The sequence below is a fragment of the Prunus mume genome, linkage group LG7 (assembly GCF_029339155.1).
Source record: "Prunus mume cultivar Tortuosa linkage group LG7, ASM2933915v1, whole genome shotgun sequence".
In the NCBI taxonomy this organism is placed as follows: domain Eukaryota; kingdom Viridiplantae; phylum Streptophyta; class Magnoliopsida; order Rosales; family Rosaceae; genus Prunus; species Prunus mume.
In genome coordinates, this window is record NC_142704.1 from 15,525,880 (window position 1) to 15,543,724 (window position 17,845).

A 17,845-nucleotide genomic window follows, 5' to 3' on the forward strand; every position below is an offset into this window, starting at 1 on the left:
AATTTGACCATACTACGTAATTAAGATTATAAAACGAAAAAGTGATCCCCTATATTAGCTTACTATACCCTACCTTCTTATTAATTAAATGAGAAGAAATATTTCTGCTTTTGTAAACAACCATTGAGAACAAGTGCCACTAAAAATGTAACACGAGTTATTTATTTATTTTTATTTTTATTTTGATACATATGATATTCTATTTTAATTTAATCCAAACTACGAGAAGTGAGATATGAAATCAGGTGTAGAGTGGGAGCACATCCGCTCAAGCCAACTTGGAAAGGTAAAATTTAAGTAATTTGCATTTATCAAAAGAAAGAAAGCATTCACCAAAAAAGAAAAAAAACAGAGAGAGAGAAGATCAAACTCATTTCCTTACCTCAATTAACAAACACAATCCTAGAATACACCATCCATGAATTAAATGAAGCAAGTTTACATCCCATAAATAAAAAAGTAACGAGCTCCACGAGTAAATATTTATTATTATACCGAAGGAAGCAAGTTTTGGCCTTATATTTTCAGGTTATGCAGATGGCGATGGAAGCTTCTTAATTTTTGCAAGGCAATTGTCTCTAGGAGTTGTATGAGGTAAGTATTTCACTCCACATCCCGGATTGACTAGTTCAAGCCTGCAATCAGAAAGTACAAAGGTCAGAAACAATGTAAGGAAGCACTTTTATATAAAGCACGGTCACACATGTGACACATAAACACAGATAAAATAAGGGATATAATTTCTCCACTCCTCTTTTCTCCATTTACACTCCCTTTTGCTTTTTAATACTTTTTAATCAATTTTGTTCTTTCTCTTTCTTATTCTTCCCTTACCCTACAATAATTTCATTTTACTTCACTTTTATATTAGTTTTTTTTTAAAAATACTTAATTTTCCAACTTGCACTCCATTTTCAGTATTTTTTTTCCTTTAATCGAGTAAGAAATTAAGTTTTTTTTCCCTTTAATACTGAAAATGGAGTGTAAGTTGAAAAATTAAGTACAAAGAAAAAGAAATAATATAAAAATGAAGTAAAAAAGAAACTAATGTAGGGTAAGGATAGAATAGGAAAGAGAAAGAATAAAATTGATTAAAAAGTATTAAAAAAGCAAAAGAGAGTGTAAGTGGAGAAAAGGGGAGTGGGGAAATCAGCTCCCTAAAATAATAGTATATGACTAGGACATTGCAATTGAAAGGACTTAAAAGAGAAAGGACAGCATAATTTGAAATGATTAGAAACCATGTATGGTTGAAATTGAAGTTCTATTGAAACTATACAAATGCATATATGTTGTTAATGAATTTTTAACTGCTATGGTCCTTGAACTTGTACTCGAGTTTTATTTTGGTCTTTCAATTCAAGTTAGAACTTTTGACGTCCTCCAATTGCGTCAGCCATCAATTTAATGTGTAGAACTGTCAATTCATGTACAAATTAATCACCACTCAAACAACCTACCTATTTTGACGGCCACTTTGACATCCAAAATGAAACTTAGTTACATACTCAGGGACCATTGCAATTAAAATGGTTAACATTTCCTTAAACCAACAAAATTCTTTGATTTAAAATCTCACCTTCCATGTTTACCATTTCTATTGGACATGTCACAGACAATATAACTAAAACTCTTAGATTTGAAATCTCACCTTCCACACATTTTATTCCATTTTGACTACATATGAATTTAAAATGAGGGATGCAAATCCTACATCTTATAAATCCAAATGTCCAAGTGGAACCTTGCAGATTATATTCATGACTTTGAAGTTAGTTGTTTCAAAGAAAAGTGGAAAGAAAGAACAAACGGAAAGCAAGGAAACTCACTCGTAATAAAGGAGAAAATAGTGAAGAAATACATAAATTTCAAGCTTGGTCAAATCACTTCCGGGGCATAGCCTACTTCCTATTCCAAAGGGAATGAAAGTCCCTGCCTTGCCTTTATTTTCCTACAAAAACAAAATAAACAGTAAAAAATCCCACATCTTGTATCACATACATTTGCTATTAAAAATTACATTAAATTATGTGCATTTTCTTGCTTACATTCCATCTTGAGGGATTAAAATCCTTTGGATCCGGATAATATTCTGGGTTCAAATGAACACCTCTGTACCACATCATTACTTTCCAGCCCTTTGGTATTGTGTAACCTTGAAAGCAGATCATCTTCTACTAAGTTTCTTTCTGTACAAGAAACAGTTGAAACAAGAAAGGAGGAAAGTAGAGAAATTTACCAGCGACGTTCGCATCAGTTGTAGCCTCCCGGTAGCTATATAATGAGATGTTAACAACGCGCAGTGTTTCGTCGATGACCTATGTTGTCGAAATATGTTACGTATTACTTACATTTCTATTAGCTGTAGAGCTAGTTGAAGTTCAAATCTGAGGGCATGACTTGGGTATCAGAGGAAAACATACCCTCTCTAGGATTCAATAGCCACAAAAAAACATACCTTGGATAGATATTCCATCTGTTTAGTTTCTTTAAAGTCCAATCCCGCTTCTGGTGATGAGGCCCTTTTCAGAATCTCCATTTGCTCTGCCTGAAACATCACAACATCTAGAAATTAGCTTCCAAAAGTTTGAAAAGAAACCAAGATAAGATAGCAACTGCAGGAAAACATGCAATTGAGTTATACACTAACAATTTCTTTACAAGTACAACACTTAGAAGAACTAACAAAACAGAACAACAAATTTAACCCCAAAAAAAGAAGAAGACAGTAATCAGTTTTGGAAAATGAAGACTAGAAAAAATGTTCAAAATGCATCAAACCAGTATTGATATGCACCCACCTTGGCTTTTTGGTAGTATTCCGGATGTTCATGTAAGAAGAGAATAGCCCACAAAGTGGCATGGGCTGAAGATTCATGTCCTGCATTCAAGTACATGAGAATTATGTCTATTATCTCCTCATTATCTAATGTTTTACCATTCTCATCTTCAGCTTCCATTAACAAATCCATCAAATCTGTTCTTTCCCGTGATAGATTATTCGCTTTTCTTGCCCTTCTTTCATCTACAACATCTTGAATAATCTTAGCCATCTTTTTTCGAGCCTGATACATGCAAGAATGCCATTATCAAGTCCAGTTTAAAAGGAAAAAAAGTAATGAACTCAAATGAAGAAATCTATTTAGTATAATCTGACCTTGAGTGCTTTATGAAAAGCGAAGCCAGGAAGGTTTATGGCCATGGCTCTTAGTCCATGATTGAGAATAGCATATTCTCTCTCCATGGTCTCCATCATTGGACCAGTCTCACAGCTCAAGAAAATAAACATGATTATTTTGAAAGTTATCTTCCTAATCTCAGACAAGAACTCAATAGGCCTATCTGCTTTGGCCAATTCATCCAATGAACTTACTGTGACATGCTTAATGTATTCATGATACATAGACAATGCCTTGTGACCGCTGATTGGGGCTGCGGTCAGCTTGCGAAGGCGCTTGTGTTCCTCTTCAGGAAGGGTCACAAATGATTTCCTTCCCATTAACTCAGCAGTCGCTTTTGGCCAACCAGTCTTAAATTGTAAACTATCCATCAAGACCTGCCTACATGTTTCAGGTGCTGTAGCAATTATGGTTGGCTTTCCAAACAAGTAGGCCTTGTAAATTCCTGTGCTGCCATACCTGATACCAACAGAAAAGTTAAGAATATACTCGATTTCTCATCAAATTGTTTCAACTTTGAGTGACAATGAGAGAGAGAGAGAGAGAGAGAGAGAGAGAGAGAGAGAGAGACCTTTTGACACAGTTTGAGATGAATGAATCAGGATCATTAGATTTTAAAGCCTTGAGGAAAGACAAGGTGTTGCCAATGAAAGGCCAGCCCATGTCACCTGGAGGTAGAGTGTTCCTCTTTTCTCCCAATCTGCTCACAAAGTACCACTCATTTGCTCTCTTTAGGATCAGAAGTATAGCACCAAACCCACCAATTGAAGCTGTGAAAACCAAACTCCAGAAACCGAACTCCATTTTCCAGTTTCCTTGGATTTACAGGCCTTTAGACAACAAGTGACTGATGTTTGGGGTTTTGCTTGCTTATGTAGTACCAGTTTTGATGAATATTTTGGTTACATGTCATAGAAAGAAAATATTTAATTCACACAAAAATATTAAATGTGATGAATGAACCTGAAAGGATCATGCAGAGAATGTTGATTGAGATTATAAAAGGAAAAAGTGATCCCCTATATTAGCTTACTAGACCCTACCTACCTTCCTATTACTTAAAATGACAAGAAATATTTGTGCTTTTGTAAACAACCCTTACATATGCCTCTAAGTAACACAAAGCCAACGGGTTTAGCTTAGTGGAAAATGATCTTCACTTGTATACTGGAAGTCCTAGGTTCCCCCACAACATCTTAGTTGTGAGTGTGTGAAAAACTCCCCTCCCTTACTCCAACCAGAAAAAAAAAAAAAACACAAGTTATTTTTTGTACAAGTTATGAGACAATTTTTTGACCATTATATCTGTAAGCTTTCAAGGATCGAGAAGCAATTTGGTTGCTCAAAATAAATTTACTTTATTTAAATATTTGAATCCTGATAACATTTTAATTAAGATTTTAATATCTCTCCCATCTCATTAATTGTTTTATTATTTCTCTCTCTTTCCTGTTTGACTCTTTTTTCTCCCCTTCTACGTCTCTTTGCTCTGTCTGTCCTCTCCATTCATCCGGGCATCTTACAATTTTCCATAAGCCATTATTACGATTTTTTTCCTTTTTAAAATTATATTTTTATTGCAAAATATTTTTTTTTCAATAAATATTTGTTATGAAGATAGCGTATGAGAAATTCCATGAATTTAAATAACTGACATAAATACATTCCAGCAAACAACGTTCAATGTTAGGATTTGTTTGTCTGGGTGAGAACAAAAAGCCATTAAAAATGAATTTTATCCCAGAATAAACGTGTAATGAAAATAAAGATATGGTTAACCAAAGAAAGTAATTGAGTGAAGAGTTTGAACGTCAAAGAGATGCAGAGAGGCAGAGTTTTGAAAGCCCTGTGCAAAATTTAAATTGAGAACCTCACATATTCTAATATGAAAGCACTAAAACAAATCATTTGCCATAGCTTAATGTCATAAAACAAGTTTTTTATATCTAAAAATTAATCATCAATTAGCATGCAATAGCAATCACAAATCAAATTCAAAAAAGTTTTAATGTTTCTAAAGTTAAATATTAGTATTTTAGGTACAAAAATAAGCTCCTTAGGCTCCCATAAGCTCCCTCACTACCTCTAATATAACCAATCTTGAGATTGAGTCAATTGCTCGATGTTTTTTTATAGTCATTTTGTATATCCAAAATCGTATCTCCTAGATGGCTGCATGTTTAGATTGCAAAGAAAAATTCCAAAACCCTATAACCTAAAAGAAAAACCCAACAAGAAATTAGATAAATATTTTTAACAAACTAGATTTCCTTATTTAAAAATAAAAAATAAATTTGAACAAGTTATATAGTGCTTGTTATAGATAACTATCAACTACCTAGATAATATGTTTTAATATTTGATTTAGAGTGGTTTTTATGAATTTAGGAATTAGGGTTTTTTGCTTTTTAGTGTTAATCTTTTTTATTTTAAATTTAAATTGGATTTTCAACTTTTTTAGATTTATTATTATTATTTAAAGTTGGATGCTATGTCATATAATCTATATATCTCTATATATAAAGCAAAAGACAGATAATTGTGAAACATTCAAAATACCAGAAAATGATTTTGGTTAAATTCTAAAGGGGATATGAATTTCTCACACAAAAATTATTTAGAATTTGAATATAGACTTTTAAGTCAAGGCACTTTTCCATTAAATTAGACCGCGTTAGTTCTAATAATTGATACTTAAGTACATATAAAAATGTACCGATACCTAGTGCTGAAACTCCGAATCATTCCTAAACATTATCTACAAATTTAATTTGTCTTATTACCCTACGAATTTCACAAACAATTTTACGAAATTTTCTTGGCTATTTTTACCCAACGGTTTGAGGATAACCTTGTTGGGTTTTATCCTCTAGTTAAGAATTGTTCGGCCTTTGCGTGGGGTGCAGGCCCAACAAGTGCTCTGCCATGTGACAAATAAAAAAGAACAGATTCAGGAAACTGGGAAGGCCCAACAAGTGCTGTTCAAATCAACGTCTTTTTCAACATGCCCAACAATGTCATCCGTTCAGAATATTTTTATAAGAAATCCTAGATTAGGTGAGTTTGATTAGGATTTTTGCAATTAAAATTACAATTAGAATCTGAAGTAATAGAAACACTTTACCCTCAATGGAGATGCTTGGTCCCCAATTCGAAGCATTTATAGTGTGGTTTTCAGCAGTTTTATGTGACGAAACGTGACATAAAATTTGTAAGAATCGTTTACACTTCGAAAGTTTCAAACAAGTAATGAAGGCTTAAGGCATGGAAGAACAAACCCAGATGACATAACCTCAACAAACCAAACCTAAATCGATGCGGATCACTCGCTATCCGATTTTCGAACAATACGATGAGAATAGCAATTACTATACGAAAATGCTAACAGAATATTGAGTACAGAAACAAGAAGAAACCAAGAACCATTGGGTCCAATTGCCATTCTCATCCTTATAATATGAAGGTTTATTACACTGATCACCAGAAGCTTGTCGATGCGATTAGACTCTGTGTGGCTTTTATTCATATAATAGTAGTAGTTGAAAAACAATGACAAATAATTACAATATCTTATAAGGGTAAGGGTATTTCCATTTTCCATGAAGAATGCAGCATTGCTAATTGCAAATGCTTGCTTGTTTCAGGTTTTTGATATCAGGGGATTGCACATTAGAAATGGTCATAAGTTCAGAGACATACTTCTCATCCCCATCCCCATTGGCCACCAGAACCCTGTCCCGAGGCACGAAACTCAGATCAAGAACCTGGTCTGGTACAGGGTAAGAAATTGCAATAAGCAACTCCCTGGCCAGCTCATCAGAAACCTCCTTGCATGCTCCTCTGCTATCCATAAAATGTTGAATCTTTCCTGCATTTCAAATTGTGATATTGGTCAACTCCATAATTGTTGTCACTCTTTTTAATTTCTATATAGCCAACTCTTTCGAGCCTAATATCACCTAAATCAATTCAAATGTTATTCAGTTTATGTATAACGGCTCGTTTGGGACTGCTTCTCCTCGTTATTGCTTTTCTACAAGTGCTTCTATTAGAACTGAAAATTCTTATTACAAAAATCCAAATGTTTCCTAGAAAAGCACTCGAAAGTGATTCCTGAAAAAGCACCTGACGATTTTTGTGACTAAGAAGCACTCCTAAACATACCCTAAAGCATGTTTCCCAAAAAAAAAAACACAGACCCTAAAGCATAACCCAAGTTTGAGGATCCATTTACAGTGATTTCTCCATGGCCATTACAAAAACACTATTCACGAAAACTCAACTTTCTTGATTTCTTCCCCACCCAACATTAAAGAAAAATAATAATTCCTTCTGATAAATATTTAATGGTCTAATTACCCCTAAGAAATTTAATAAAGGATGCTTGTGGAAAAATTGAACACATCAAGATCTTCTATGAGATATGAAAATGCAGTTCCAGAGATTTCATGAAATAACGAATAAATTACCAAATTTAACCAATTATGATAAGATTTAAACCTCAATTAGCTGTTTCTTTTTCATAACACAGATTATCTTCTCTAATTCTCTAGTTTTATTCCCAAATCATGGATCTACAAACCCCATAAACAAATAAAAGGGAGAGCAATCAGGTTGCTCGAACATGGGAATGATAAATTTTCATTTTCTGGGGAACCAAACAAAAGCTAAGGTCTGATGAACAAAAATGAATTAAGAGAAAAGAAAATTCATAAGAAAATAAATTAGAATAAACTAATTGGATAATCGCCGTCTTACCTCTGGCTGCCGTGCGTCTAATCTGACTCTATCTTTCTATATCTCTCTATCTCAATCTCAGCAAATTTATATTAGTTTATATTTTTTTTATTGGCTAAAAATACGATTTTGCCACTATTATTGAGAGGAAATTTACGGACTACATTCAATGTCCTCGAAATGACAGCGAAACTCTTTCTGGAAATAGATTCATTAACAGAATCTACGTAACCTACGGAACAGATTCGTTAACAGAATTCACGGAACGGATTCATTAACAGAATTCACGGAACAGAGTAAGATGAGACACGTAATTAAAATAAATAAAGTGAAGTGAAAAAAAATAGCTAGGGACTTGTAACTTAAGAGGATACGAAACGAATAAGGTGAGACACATAATTAAAATAAAGTGAAAAAAGTATAGTGAGGGGTTTGTAACTTAAAGGTACTTATTCTACACCCGAAATCTTAGATTCGATTTCCCCTCCTGCAATATTACTTGTATTTAGGGGCGAAGTCACTAAAGGGACCATAGAGTGGTCTCTTGCCCCTCCCCCCTCCCTTTATCCTAAAATAAATAATATATTAAGTTCATTTTGTCTATAAATTAACCATGTAACTTCTTAATTTCTCTTCTAGTTCTATTCCTCAAATCTTCTAAATTAGTTTATGATATTTGGACTAAAACCTTATAAATTTTTAAACTCTTTTTCTCTTTTGTCGTTTCCTTCATTTTGTTCTCTGCCAACAAAAATTCATAAAATGTGTCTACTCCCTATTGAGAATGAGTGAATTAACTAAAGCTTTGTGATTTTTGTTTTTTTTGTTTCCCTCCCCTTTTTTTTTTTTTAAATCTGAGTTGGGCACTTTAATATTGAGATTTAAGAACATTATTTGTATTTCCTCTCTGTTAGAATATAAATTATAAACTTCTAAGTTTTTAATAACGTGGATGTTTGAGATTATTACTTATGAAATTGAAGACAACTATGATTGTAATGAATAAATGTATTATCAATCAATATGAGATGACATTATGAAGTAGGATAAAACGGGTATTGTACCAAGAAGAAATAAAAATGAAAAAAATGATATAGGCAAATGAATAATTAAGTGTTTTTATTATTATATTTTTTTACTAGTTTAAAAATATAGTTTTTACCAACTATATGTTAGTGTGACAGTACTTCTCTTAATGTTGGAAGAGGTCTAAAGCTCAGATCCCCCTACCAAGCTAACAAAGTTTTCAGGGATGAAATTAACTAAATCGATAACTTTATTTTCTTCCTTGATTGAGTCGTTAGTTAAAGATTCTGACTACATGTTTGTTTTTCCTTCTTTGAATTTAGAAATAAAAAACTTCTCAATTACCCTTGTGCTTTTTGGTCAATCATATTACCATGGATTTGTTTCATGGTTTCAATTTATTTTGCTTCTGTTTCTTTTTATTTTTCAAACAAAGTAGAATGTATGTTAATATATATGCACCCAAACTTGCACATGTAACTCGGGAGATTCTCCAATAAGTATTTTATGTTAAGGACTGATTACATACTTCTAATCTTAGCCGTTGATTATATTCATTAAATGTGTTGGTAGTCTCTTAGATGCAATCCAACGGCCAAGATTAAAAGTATTTAACCAATCCTTAACTTAAATACTCATTGGAGAATGTCTCAACTCACGATTCCGGTCGAAACTTCTCAATAAAGGCAACATTGTTATGAAATGCCAAATCCAGTAAAGTTTTGGTCAATATTGATGTGTTCTGCACATTCCCAAATCAACAAGAATGTGGGGGTTTTCTCTCAAGTAAGAGGCAATATGCACTAAATTAAATGTTATATATATAAAAAACTCATTTCTATCGGAAATGCATTATATAAAGTTAAAAACAAACACTTGTAACAATAGTTAACATAGCATCTGCAAAGATACCTAAACAACTCTATCAACCACATTTCACATTCACCTAGCACTTCACTACCTATTCTATCCAGTTTCCCCCAAGCCGAGTAAACGAAATCAGACAGACCTACAGATTTTCAAGTGTACAAGTTTAGCTACGCCATGTGTTGTGCCGGTTTGCTTCAAAGGCTGCTCCATCATTAAGCATGTCCCGAGCATCAGTCTCCATTCCAAGCTTTGAGAGTGCCAGAGCTTGCAAGTAGAATGCAGTTGGCCACTCTGGTATACACACCTGTGCCTGCATTGCATCTCTTAAAGCAAGTTCTGCTTGGCCGTTCATCAAGTAGGAGAAGGCTCTTCTCGCAAAGACAGTTGCTGAAGGGCCGGACATCATAGCGACTAACTGTTTATTGCATAGAAAAGGTATCCTTGAATAATTGCGTATCCAAAATAAATAATCAACACTCTTCTTTTTATAGTGGTTTAGGAATTCAGGATTTTTCTCTTTTTTAGTCTACGGTCGGTTCCAAATAATTAGGGTGAGTAACACAATGTTTATCTGCTTAGTGTGAATTAACCAACCTGGTACCCGTGCAATGTGCAACGTGCACATTTAAATTGTGGCACTATGATTTTAAAAGCCCTTGCATAGCAAAAAGAATATTGAACTAATTTGTCACATAATATCATCCATTCTTAAGATAAAATTCGGTAGAAGGAGAGGGAGAGTGCATGTACCTTGGAATAATACTCAATTGCATTCTTGAAATCCTTGTCCCTAAATGCAATATCCCCAAATTTCTTCATGTTCAACATATCTTGGACTTGTTGTGTCCATTCTTGGAATGAGAGCTGAAAAAACAGATCACATTGTGAGAGAACTATACTAAAGTCTAATTCTTGAGCCCATGAACATGAGATAAGGTCAATCATGGAAAAGAAGCATCGACCACAGTTTGCCAAATATGTATATGCATAAATAAATAATTAAAAAAAAGAGATGATATGCCTTACTGTACAATGCAACCAAATAGAGATTACATCCAGATACAATTATGTACATGTCACAAGAGACAACCATGACACCCGCACAACATCAACAAGCAAACAGGGTAAATTCCCAGAGTAGAAAAAATTGAATAGGGAGAACAAATCTCTAGTGAACAGCAGCGTAGCTCATTCCTCTTATATGACATACAACCATTTTGTACAAACTTTTTTTTCCTCTATTATGTACTTTACACATGGGAAAAAATACGACAAGTTTCGAACAAATCTGCAGCATTTGACGTATGCCAAAGCAGGTTGGATTCTCATGTCTGCAATTAGCATGCTTTCCAGATTGGGGAGCATTCAAGCTACTCATTTCGAATCAATGACACATAAAGAGAAAAATACTAAAACCTAGAGGAAATTCAAATTCTAAGGACTAAATTAATATACTAAACAACAAACCTATTTGCAAAATTGGGAAAACCCATGCATTACAATTTAAGGTCTATTTATCTAAATAATGTTGTGTATAGATTATTTAAGAACTCTGTTTCTAACCGTCGAGTCATAAGTGCATGTATAATAGGCAATTCAGCGTACCTCATTTTCTGCACCTTCTTCATCTTTATAGCCTGTTTTTAGCAAAATATCATGCACAGCAGTAAGATCCATCCTTGCACAAGCCTTTCCAAGAGGAGAAAGCATGGTTGGAACCACAACAGTATTTCTAGGAAGGCCCATTAGAACATGAGATGCCGCCTTAATAAACAAACCATATAAGCAATCAGAACAAATCAGGACGGAAAAAAGAATATGTTATCACCTCTTTCTGAGGATAAACAAAGAAATAGCAATTTCATGATCTGAGGATAACACGATATATCACCTCTTTCTGCTTTTGAAGTGGTGCAACGACTGTAAGAAGAAACTTAATATCTCCTCTGTCCCTAGCCTCAGACTGAAGACATTTGGAAGCAAGTTCAACCAATTTAGTAGCATCATCATTCACATACTGCCCTTCCAATGATGAATCCATCAACAACAATACATTCTTTTCCCTTATCAAGTCCAGTGCCTGGAGATACAATAATCACTTAAACAATTTTTGTATCTTCAAATGTAATCTCACATCAATTAATTAAGCTAAACAGAACCATTTCCCAACTTTGCATACCCAAAAGACCTTGAAATTAATGCAAATTGAGCTGAGGAAGAATCACAAACGAAGGCAAAATACTGAACCTAAAAGTAGTGGTTTCAAGTAGACTTACTGAACATAAACTGTTTGTAAAGTCAAATTCTCACTTTCTTGTTGAATTTAAGACGTCAATGATACCAAACATATCAAAATTATAAACCAAGTGTACGACCAAGATACATACTGAATACAGTGAAAACAAACATTCAAAAAACATTAAAGTTTTACAGAATGCTAATGAAACAAGCAGAAGGATCCTAAAACATTATGTAAGAAGCTACATTTGGAATCCTGAGATCATCACCAAAAAAATATTTGCAGAACGGCAGTACAGAATCTACAGCCTATGCAGTAGAAATGTCAACGGATTTACAGAAGAAATAAAAAATTTCCTGAAAATCACACGAGGAGTACAATGTAAAGGTTCATGGGAGGTAAGTCCACGTACATGGCTTGGAGGAATATGCTTGCCACTCAAAAGGTCCAACAGGACAGTTCCATAACTGTAGATTACACTCTCTGGAATGACCCTGCCTGCAAAGTTTTACACTAATCAAATACGCTGAAAACCAGTTTTCATATCTCCAATGATATTAAGTTATCAACCAAATCTGGCTAAACTATAACAACACCATGGGACGATACTGAGACACTAACTTGATGCTCATATATCAGGACTTGTAAACAAGAAAAATGCTTCCAAGAGTTATGTACTATTCCATTAATCCGTACTTCGAAAAGAACATAACACACTCAAAGTTGGTGTGCATTGATGCACAAAAATTATTATGTTTCTTAGTCCAGCATAATTCTCTGTAATATGAGTGAAAAATCTTGCAATCTAAGCATGATAATTTATCACATGATATCCAAGCAGCCTGACTATGAGAAGATCTAATCAATGTAGAGTGTTTTTGTTACCACTTCATAATATGAAGGGTTTATTTTTTGTTTTTTGTTTTTAAATTTTGTTACCTGAACTTCTGTTTGTGTCCCAATTCAATATCAACAGCATAATTTGTCCCTGTTTAGTATGCAAGTTAGTTTTGCATCTAACAAGTACCAAAACAAACTTCTGTTAGAATGACAAACATATCTCAAGGGCAATTTGTTTCTTTATGGAAGCAAAATTGTGTGTGGAGGGTTAAGTGTGGGTAGGGCCTCCGTGAAGTGACAAACTTTCCCCTGAGATCTGTTAATCATTCTAATGGAAGTTTGATTTCTTACTTATTGGAAAAGAAATTAATTTAGGTACTAAATTGGGACAAATTATAATTCAGGTGCCGAAACGCAACATGGGCCAAAGTTCACTTACCAAAAATAGAAAAGAAAACCCTTTTTGCTCTACCTTCATTACAATATTTTGCTATTTTGATATGATGCAAAAGATAACCTACAAAAGCTTTTTTTGTCATGCGTAGGACTTTTTGTTAAGTAATTTACCTGTACGTAGAAACTCAGGTGGAGTATAAGCTAAATTTGTACTGTAGCTTTTTCCATCTCGACTATTTTTCATAAGGCCAAAGGTAGACAAACAAGGGTCACCATCCTGACACAAGTTCATAAGTCAGTTATAATCTAATCACAAAAATTTTACAGAACCTTGTAGTATGATTTATAGAATATGTCCAAACCTAAAACATGTCCACTAAAGTGATACTCAAATGTATTTATATACAAAGGAAAAGGACTAGCAGTCAGTCATTTCAGAGACAGTCTATTACTGAATGCAATAATAAGATGTTTAAGATAGCAATAATAAAAAGCAAGAATAGAGAATTTCCATACTATGAAAACAAAAAGAATTTTTACATTGGATCAATGTTAGCGAAACATTGGCACACCTTAATAGAAATGGGCAAATTGAGCCAACAAGGAATGGAATAAGAAACTAATGCAATACATTTCAAATAGTTGGAAAATGCCTGGTTATTTTTCCTCTTTCTTGCTTGGCAAGTCCCGGTAAATTTATTACATATACAGAAATGAAGTAAGCTACCTTTTGGACCATTCTCAAACTTCTTTATGCAGTTTAGAAAGACTATACAGGAACACCCCACCTTATATGGTATACAATTCAACACAATGCTTTAATATGATTTCCAATATGGCATAAATGAATTGCACAACAAAATGTGGAAAAATTGGTAAATATAGTGTATTGATTTGAGTTCTGGGAATGTGGACACCTCAACCATTTATGGATAAAGCTATATTTGGCAAAGTTAGCAAACAGTGCAGTTAAGTTTACCAAGATGAGTGATAAACTAAATAGCCACCAAAGCAGAAAATCATGGCAAAAATTGAACGATTTGACAGATCGGCAAGTAGCAACATATGCATACGACAACAACCAAGATGAACTTCGACATGCAAACCCAAATGTCTACTGCATCCAATTGGAATAATCTGAAGCATAGGAATGACAGTTGTAAACCCCCGAACAAAAACTGTACTCTTTGTCACACAATCATACGCATACCTCATCAAAAAGAACTCTGTATGCATTTAAATCATGATAGATCTTCCGGTTCTCAATATTACAATGATCCAGTGCCTGTGCAATATAGTATGCAACTCTAACACGCATTTCCCATGGCAATGGCTTCTTGTCCCCTATAAGAAACCATAAGTAGTCGTTAAGCAAAGAAAAAATAACCCTGCCTGTGCAACGTAGTTTTTGGAGCATGTATATCACGAAAAAGTGACAAGTATGAAGTGATAAATATACACAGGAAGCATCAACAATTTTAATTGCACTAAGCAAACAGTAGTCAACTAAAATTAAGGGGTTTTCCTAACAGATTAGACTCGGGAAACGGTATATGTCCTAATAAGCTTTGTTCTTTTGGACTTTAAATGATGGTAGTCCACCTAACCTTTTAATTGTACACATTTCATCAGAAAAAGGGACGTAGGAGAGGAGTTTATCTTAAAGGTACACAAAAAGTGTTGGAGAAAAGCAAAAGTTAATCCTAGTGCACAAAACGTGTTGGAAAAAGCAAACAGGAAAAGGATGGTTAATTACAAAGTTAATAGTATGCACCAAAAGAAATATAAAAGAAACAAGAAGGGATTGACTGGCAGTACAATGAAAGAGATGCTTGGAAAGAGTATCATTGGGCATATACTCAGCCACCAAGAGCCGTTCATCTCCCTCAGCACAGCAACCAACCAGATTCACTAATCTCTTGTGCCTCAACTTCCCCACTCCCACAGCCTCAACCTGCTCAATCATATTCATTAACATCAAACTCAATTCCTCAATAATGCCAAACGCTCCTCCATCGAAGGAAAAATTATTAAACAAATATAAAAATTAACTATCCTGCTAAATTGTTGAAAAATCCAAGACCCAACATTTTACATTTCCTTTTTGTCTTCCATTTTTCTCAGCATCACCAGATAAATCAGCAGCCCCAAATGAAAACCCCAGAAGAAAAACAAGCATTATAAATACTCTGTTAGAATTTTTTTTAAAGTATAAGAATGCTCACTTCTATGAAGCCGAAAGAAAAATCTATTATGTTTGTCAATGCTCCAAACCCAAAGGATTTCTTACATTTCTATCATCTTCTTTAGCAACCAAACAAGACATACACAGAATATGCATTTTTTATTATTTATTATTTCCCAATAGCTACTTTCCTTTTCCATCATTTTCTCAGGAATCAAAACTCACCACAAACTGTTGGGCGTCGGGCCAAGACTGCTTGGAGAAGCGTTTAACAGCGACAAGGCGATTGTTATCAAGTTTTCCTCTGTAAACGACATTGGGAGCTTTTTCACCACTCTCGGAAACAATGCATTCGGAGCTGAACCCATTGGTGGCCTTTCGTAGCTCGTCTAGACTGTACTCTTTGAACATAGGGGCTTGGGCCTCTAGCTCAGCTTGATCTCCATTAGCTTCAAAGCAAAACCCAAAAAAAAAAAAAAAAAAACAGAAAACCCATCAAAAATCAGTGCCATAAAAAATAAAAATGCAGACCCGAGAGAGAGAGAGAGAGAGAGAGAGACCTGGGTCGGGTTTGTGAGTGTCGGGTAGAGAAGATGGGTCGTCAGGGGAGAGGTGGAGGTGAGTGGTTTTGGAGTGTAAGCAGCCCATTTTGAGTGTGGTGGGTGGATTAACAGTATTTTGTGTTCATGGCAGGAAAATGTGAAAGCTCTGAAAAGCTTTGAAAATGGAGGGACAAGAAACGACACGGGACTTGGGGGAGTGCTGCTGCAACAGCTGAGGAAAAGGTGACTGACTAGTGACCGAGTGAATACTGAACTGAATCTGTGAAAAGAGACAGCCAGAGAGAGAGTGTGTCTTTGTGTGTGATGGAAGCTGAAGAAGGGGGTCACGTGATTAGTCTATCATTAGTCACGTGCGGGTTGTGGGAGATTGAAGGAGCAGTGCAACTCGGTTGGGCAAATCCAACCCGCTGGAACCAACCCTGATTGGGCTGGTTAAAATTCGGTAAAAGTTCCCTCGAATCCAACCCGACCTTAACTTGCTTTATTTTTTGTTGAGTTGGGTTGAGGCCTCACCAGCCCGAATTCCACTCGAATTTAACTCAAATCATAATATGTTATATGTATTTGTATAAAACAGAGCTGCCCACTTGAGCAATTAGTTCATTTGGATTCAATAATCTATATTTTTAATAGATAATGAAAGGCTCAGATGATGTGACCAACTTTAGTGAATATTATGAGGAATGTGACGAGAAGGATCAAATTAATGTGTAGATTAAAAAAATTAAAGATTACATTAATTTATGTGAAAGTTTAAGGACTAAAACGATGAATTTGTTATAATATTTAGGTTGTTTTTTTAATCACAAAATGTATATGAGGTTTACGAAATTATTAAATTTTTTTTTTTTTTGTCATTCGTTGTCTTCAATGTTAATATATGTGCTCGTAAGTAGTCTGCGCTATGAGTTTCCGTAAAAAAATGCTTTGCTGATATGACATATACATAAAGTCCACATATCCAATAATATAGTTTCACGTGTATTTACACTCACCATGTGTATTTTAACTCTCTTTCTCTATCACCCCAACCCCACGAACACCAGTGCACATACCTTTTCTTTTTCTCTATATTTCTCTCTCCAATTTGACCTAGGTTTGCTCATATCCACTAGGTTTAATTCATGTTGCCTATGGTCACCTCTCATTTGTTTTGGGCTTTTGGTCCTTTTTTGGTGGTAGTGTTTTTGGTCAAATTGAGTTTGGAATTGGGGTGCATTGCAAATTTGGCAAAGGAGATATATAATGCTAGGTTTTTGTTGTTTTTGTTGTTGAAATATTTAGTAATATACCCATTCTTAGTACAAAAAATATAAATAAACACTACACTATTTAATTTCTATAAATAAACCCAAAAAATAACAATTGGCTTTATTTAATTTAATTTTGATTATTAAATTACTTTGATGCCTTATTGAGTGTTTGGGGTTTTTTTATAAGATTTTGGGGTTGGGCTTGTTTTAAGAAATCGATGACAGTTTTGTAATTTATAAGAAGTTAAAAGCTTTTTTGTTATGTTATAAATGAGCTTTAGGTGTGTTTCTAAAGTCTATTTCATATATGGTATTTTTATAATTTGAGCCCTTATATTAGGTATAAGAGTGAATCTCTTTTTTTTGTCAACAAGATGAGAATGGTGGTTTATCAAATGGAACTATTGTTAATTGTGAAATTTATCAAGTGGATGTGAATATATCAATTTATAAACTATGTCATAAATCACAAGTCGGTTAAAAGTTAGATGAATGAGTTTCTTGTATATCACATTCGCATTCACATATGCTCAATTGGAGAAAAAACCACATTTAAC

The 17,845-nt window shown here is 34.2% G+C and overlaps 2 protein-coding genes and 1 long non-coding RNA gene across 3 annotated transcripts; all 3 read right to left on the reverse strand.

The window, feature by feature from the left end:
* Window positions 1-381: 381 nt before the first annotated feature.
* Window positions 382-4,008, reverse strand: LOC103336981 (ent-kaurenoic acid oxidase 2-like). Its single transcript, XM_008240110.2, has 8 exons — window positions 3,751-4,008; window positions 3,158-3,638; window positions 2,802-3,065; window positions 2,459-2,548; window positions 2,240-2,318; window positions 2,049-2,155; window positions 1,830-1,951; window positions 382-635 (listed from the first exon to the last, which is right to left on the reverse strand). Exons 1-8 carry the CDS (start codon window positions 3,981-3,983, stop codon window positions 530-532), a joined length of 1,482 nt encoding a protein of 493 aa, XP_008238332.2. The 5' UTR covers window positions 3,984-4,008; the 3' UTR covers window positions 382-529.
* Window positions 4,009-6,589: 2,581 nt separating this feature from the next.
* LOC103336933 (uncharacterized) lies at window positions 6,590-7,977 on the reverse strand. Its single transcript, XR_514465.3, has 2 exons — window positions 7,938-7,977; window positions 6,590-7,047 (listed from the first exon to the last, which is right to left on the reverse strand). It is a non-coding gene; the product is annotated as an uncharacterized LOC103336933 (long non-coding RNA).
* Window positions 7,978-9,777: 1,800 nt separating this feature from the next.
* Window positions 9,778-16,308, reverse strand: BSK2 (BR-signaling kinase 2). The gene is made up of 10 exons (XM_008240073.2): window positions 16,033-16,308; window positions 15,698-15,921; window positions 15,106-15,241; window positions 14,498-14,631; window positions 13,459-13,564; window positions 12,464-12,549; window positions 11,704-11,892; window positions 11,418-11,576; window positions 10,563-10,676; window positions 9,778-10,227 (listed from the first exon to the last, which is right to left on the reverse strand). The coding sequence occupies exons 1-10, from the start codon at window positions 16,118-16,120 to the stop codon at window positions 9,976-9,978; spliced, it is 1,488 nt and encodes a 495-aa protein (XP_008238295.2). The 5' UTR covers window positions 16,121-16,308; the 3' UTR covers window positions 9,778-9,975.
* Window positions 16,309-17,845: the final 1,537 nt, after the last annotated feature.

Coding starts and splice junctions, on each gene's coding strand:
- LOC103336981 (XM_008240110.2), bottom strand. CDS start 3,983: ATGGAGTTCGGTTTCTGGAGTTTGGTTTTCACAGCTTCAATTGGTGGG. Junction 3,066..3,157: donor CTTTTCATAAAGCACTCAAG/GTCAGATTATAC, acceptor TGCATGTATCAG/GCTCGAAAAAAGATGGCTAA. Junction 1,952..2,048: donor TTAATCCCTCAAGATGGAAT/GTAAGCAAGAAA, acceptor TTGTTTTTGTAG/GAAAATAAAGGCAAGGCAGG.
- BSK2 (XM_008240073.2), bottom strand. CDS start 16,120: ATGGGCTGCTTACACTCCAAAACCACTCACCTCCACCTCTCCCCTGAC. Junction 11,577..11,703: donor CACTTCAAAAGCAGAAAGAG/GTGATATATCGT, acceptor TTGTTTATTAAG/GCGGCATCTCATGTTCTAAT. Junction 10,228..10,562: donor CAATTGAGTATTATTCCAAG/GTACATGCACTC, acceptor TGCAATAAACAG/TTAGTCGCTATGATGTCCGG.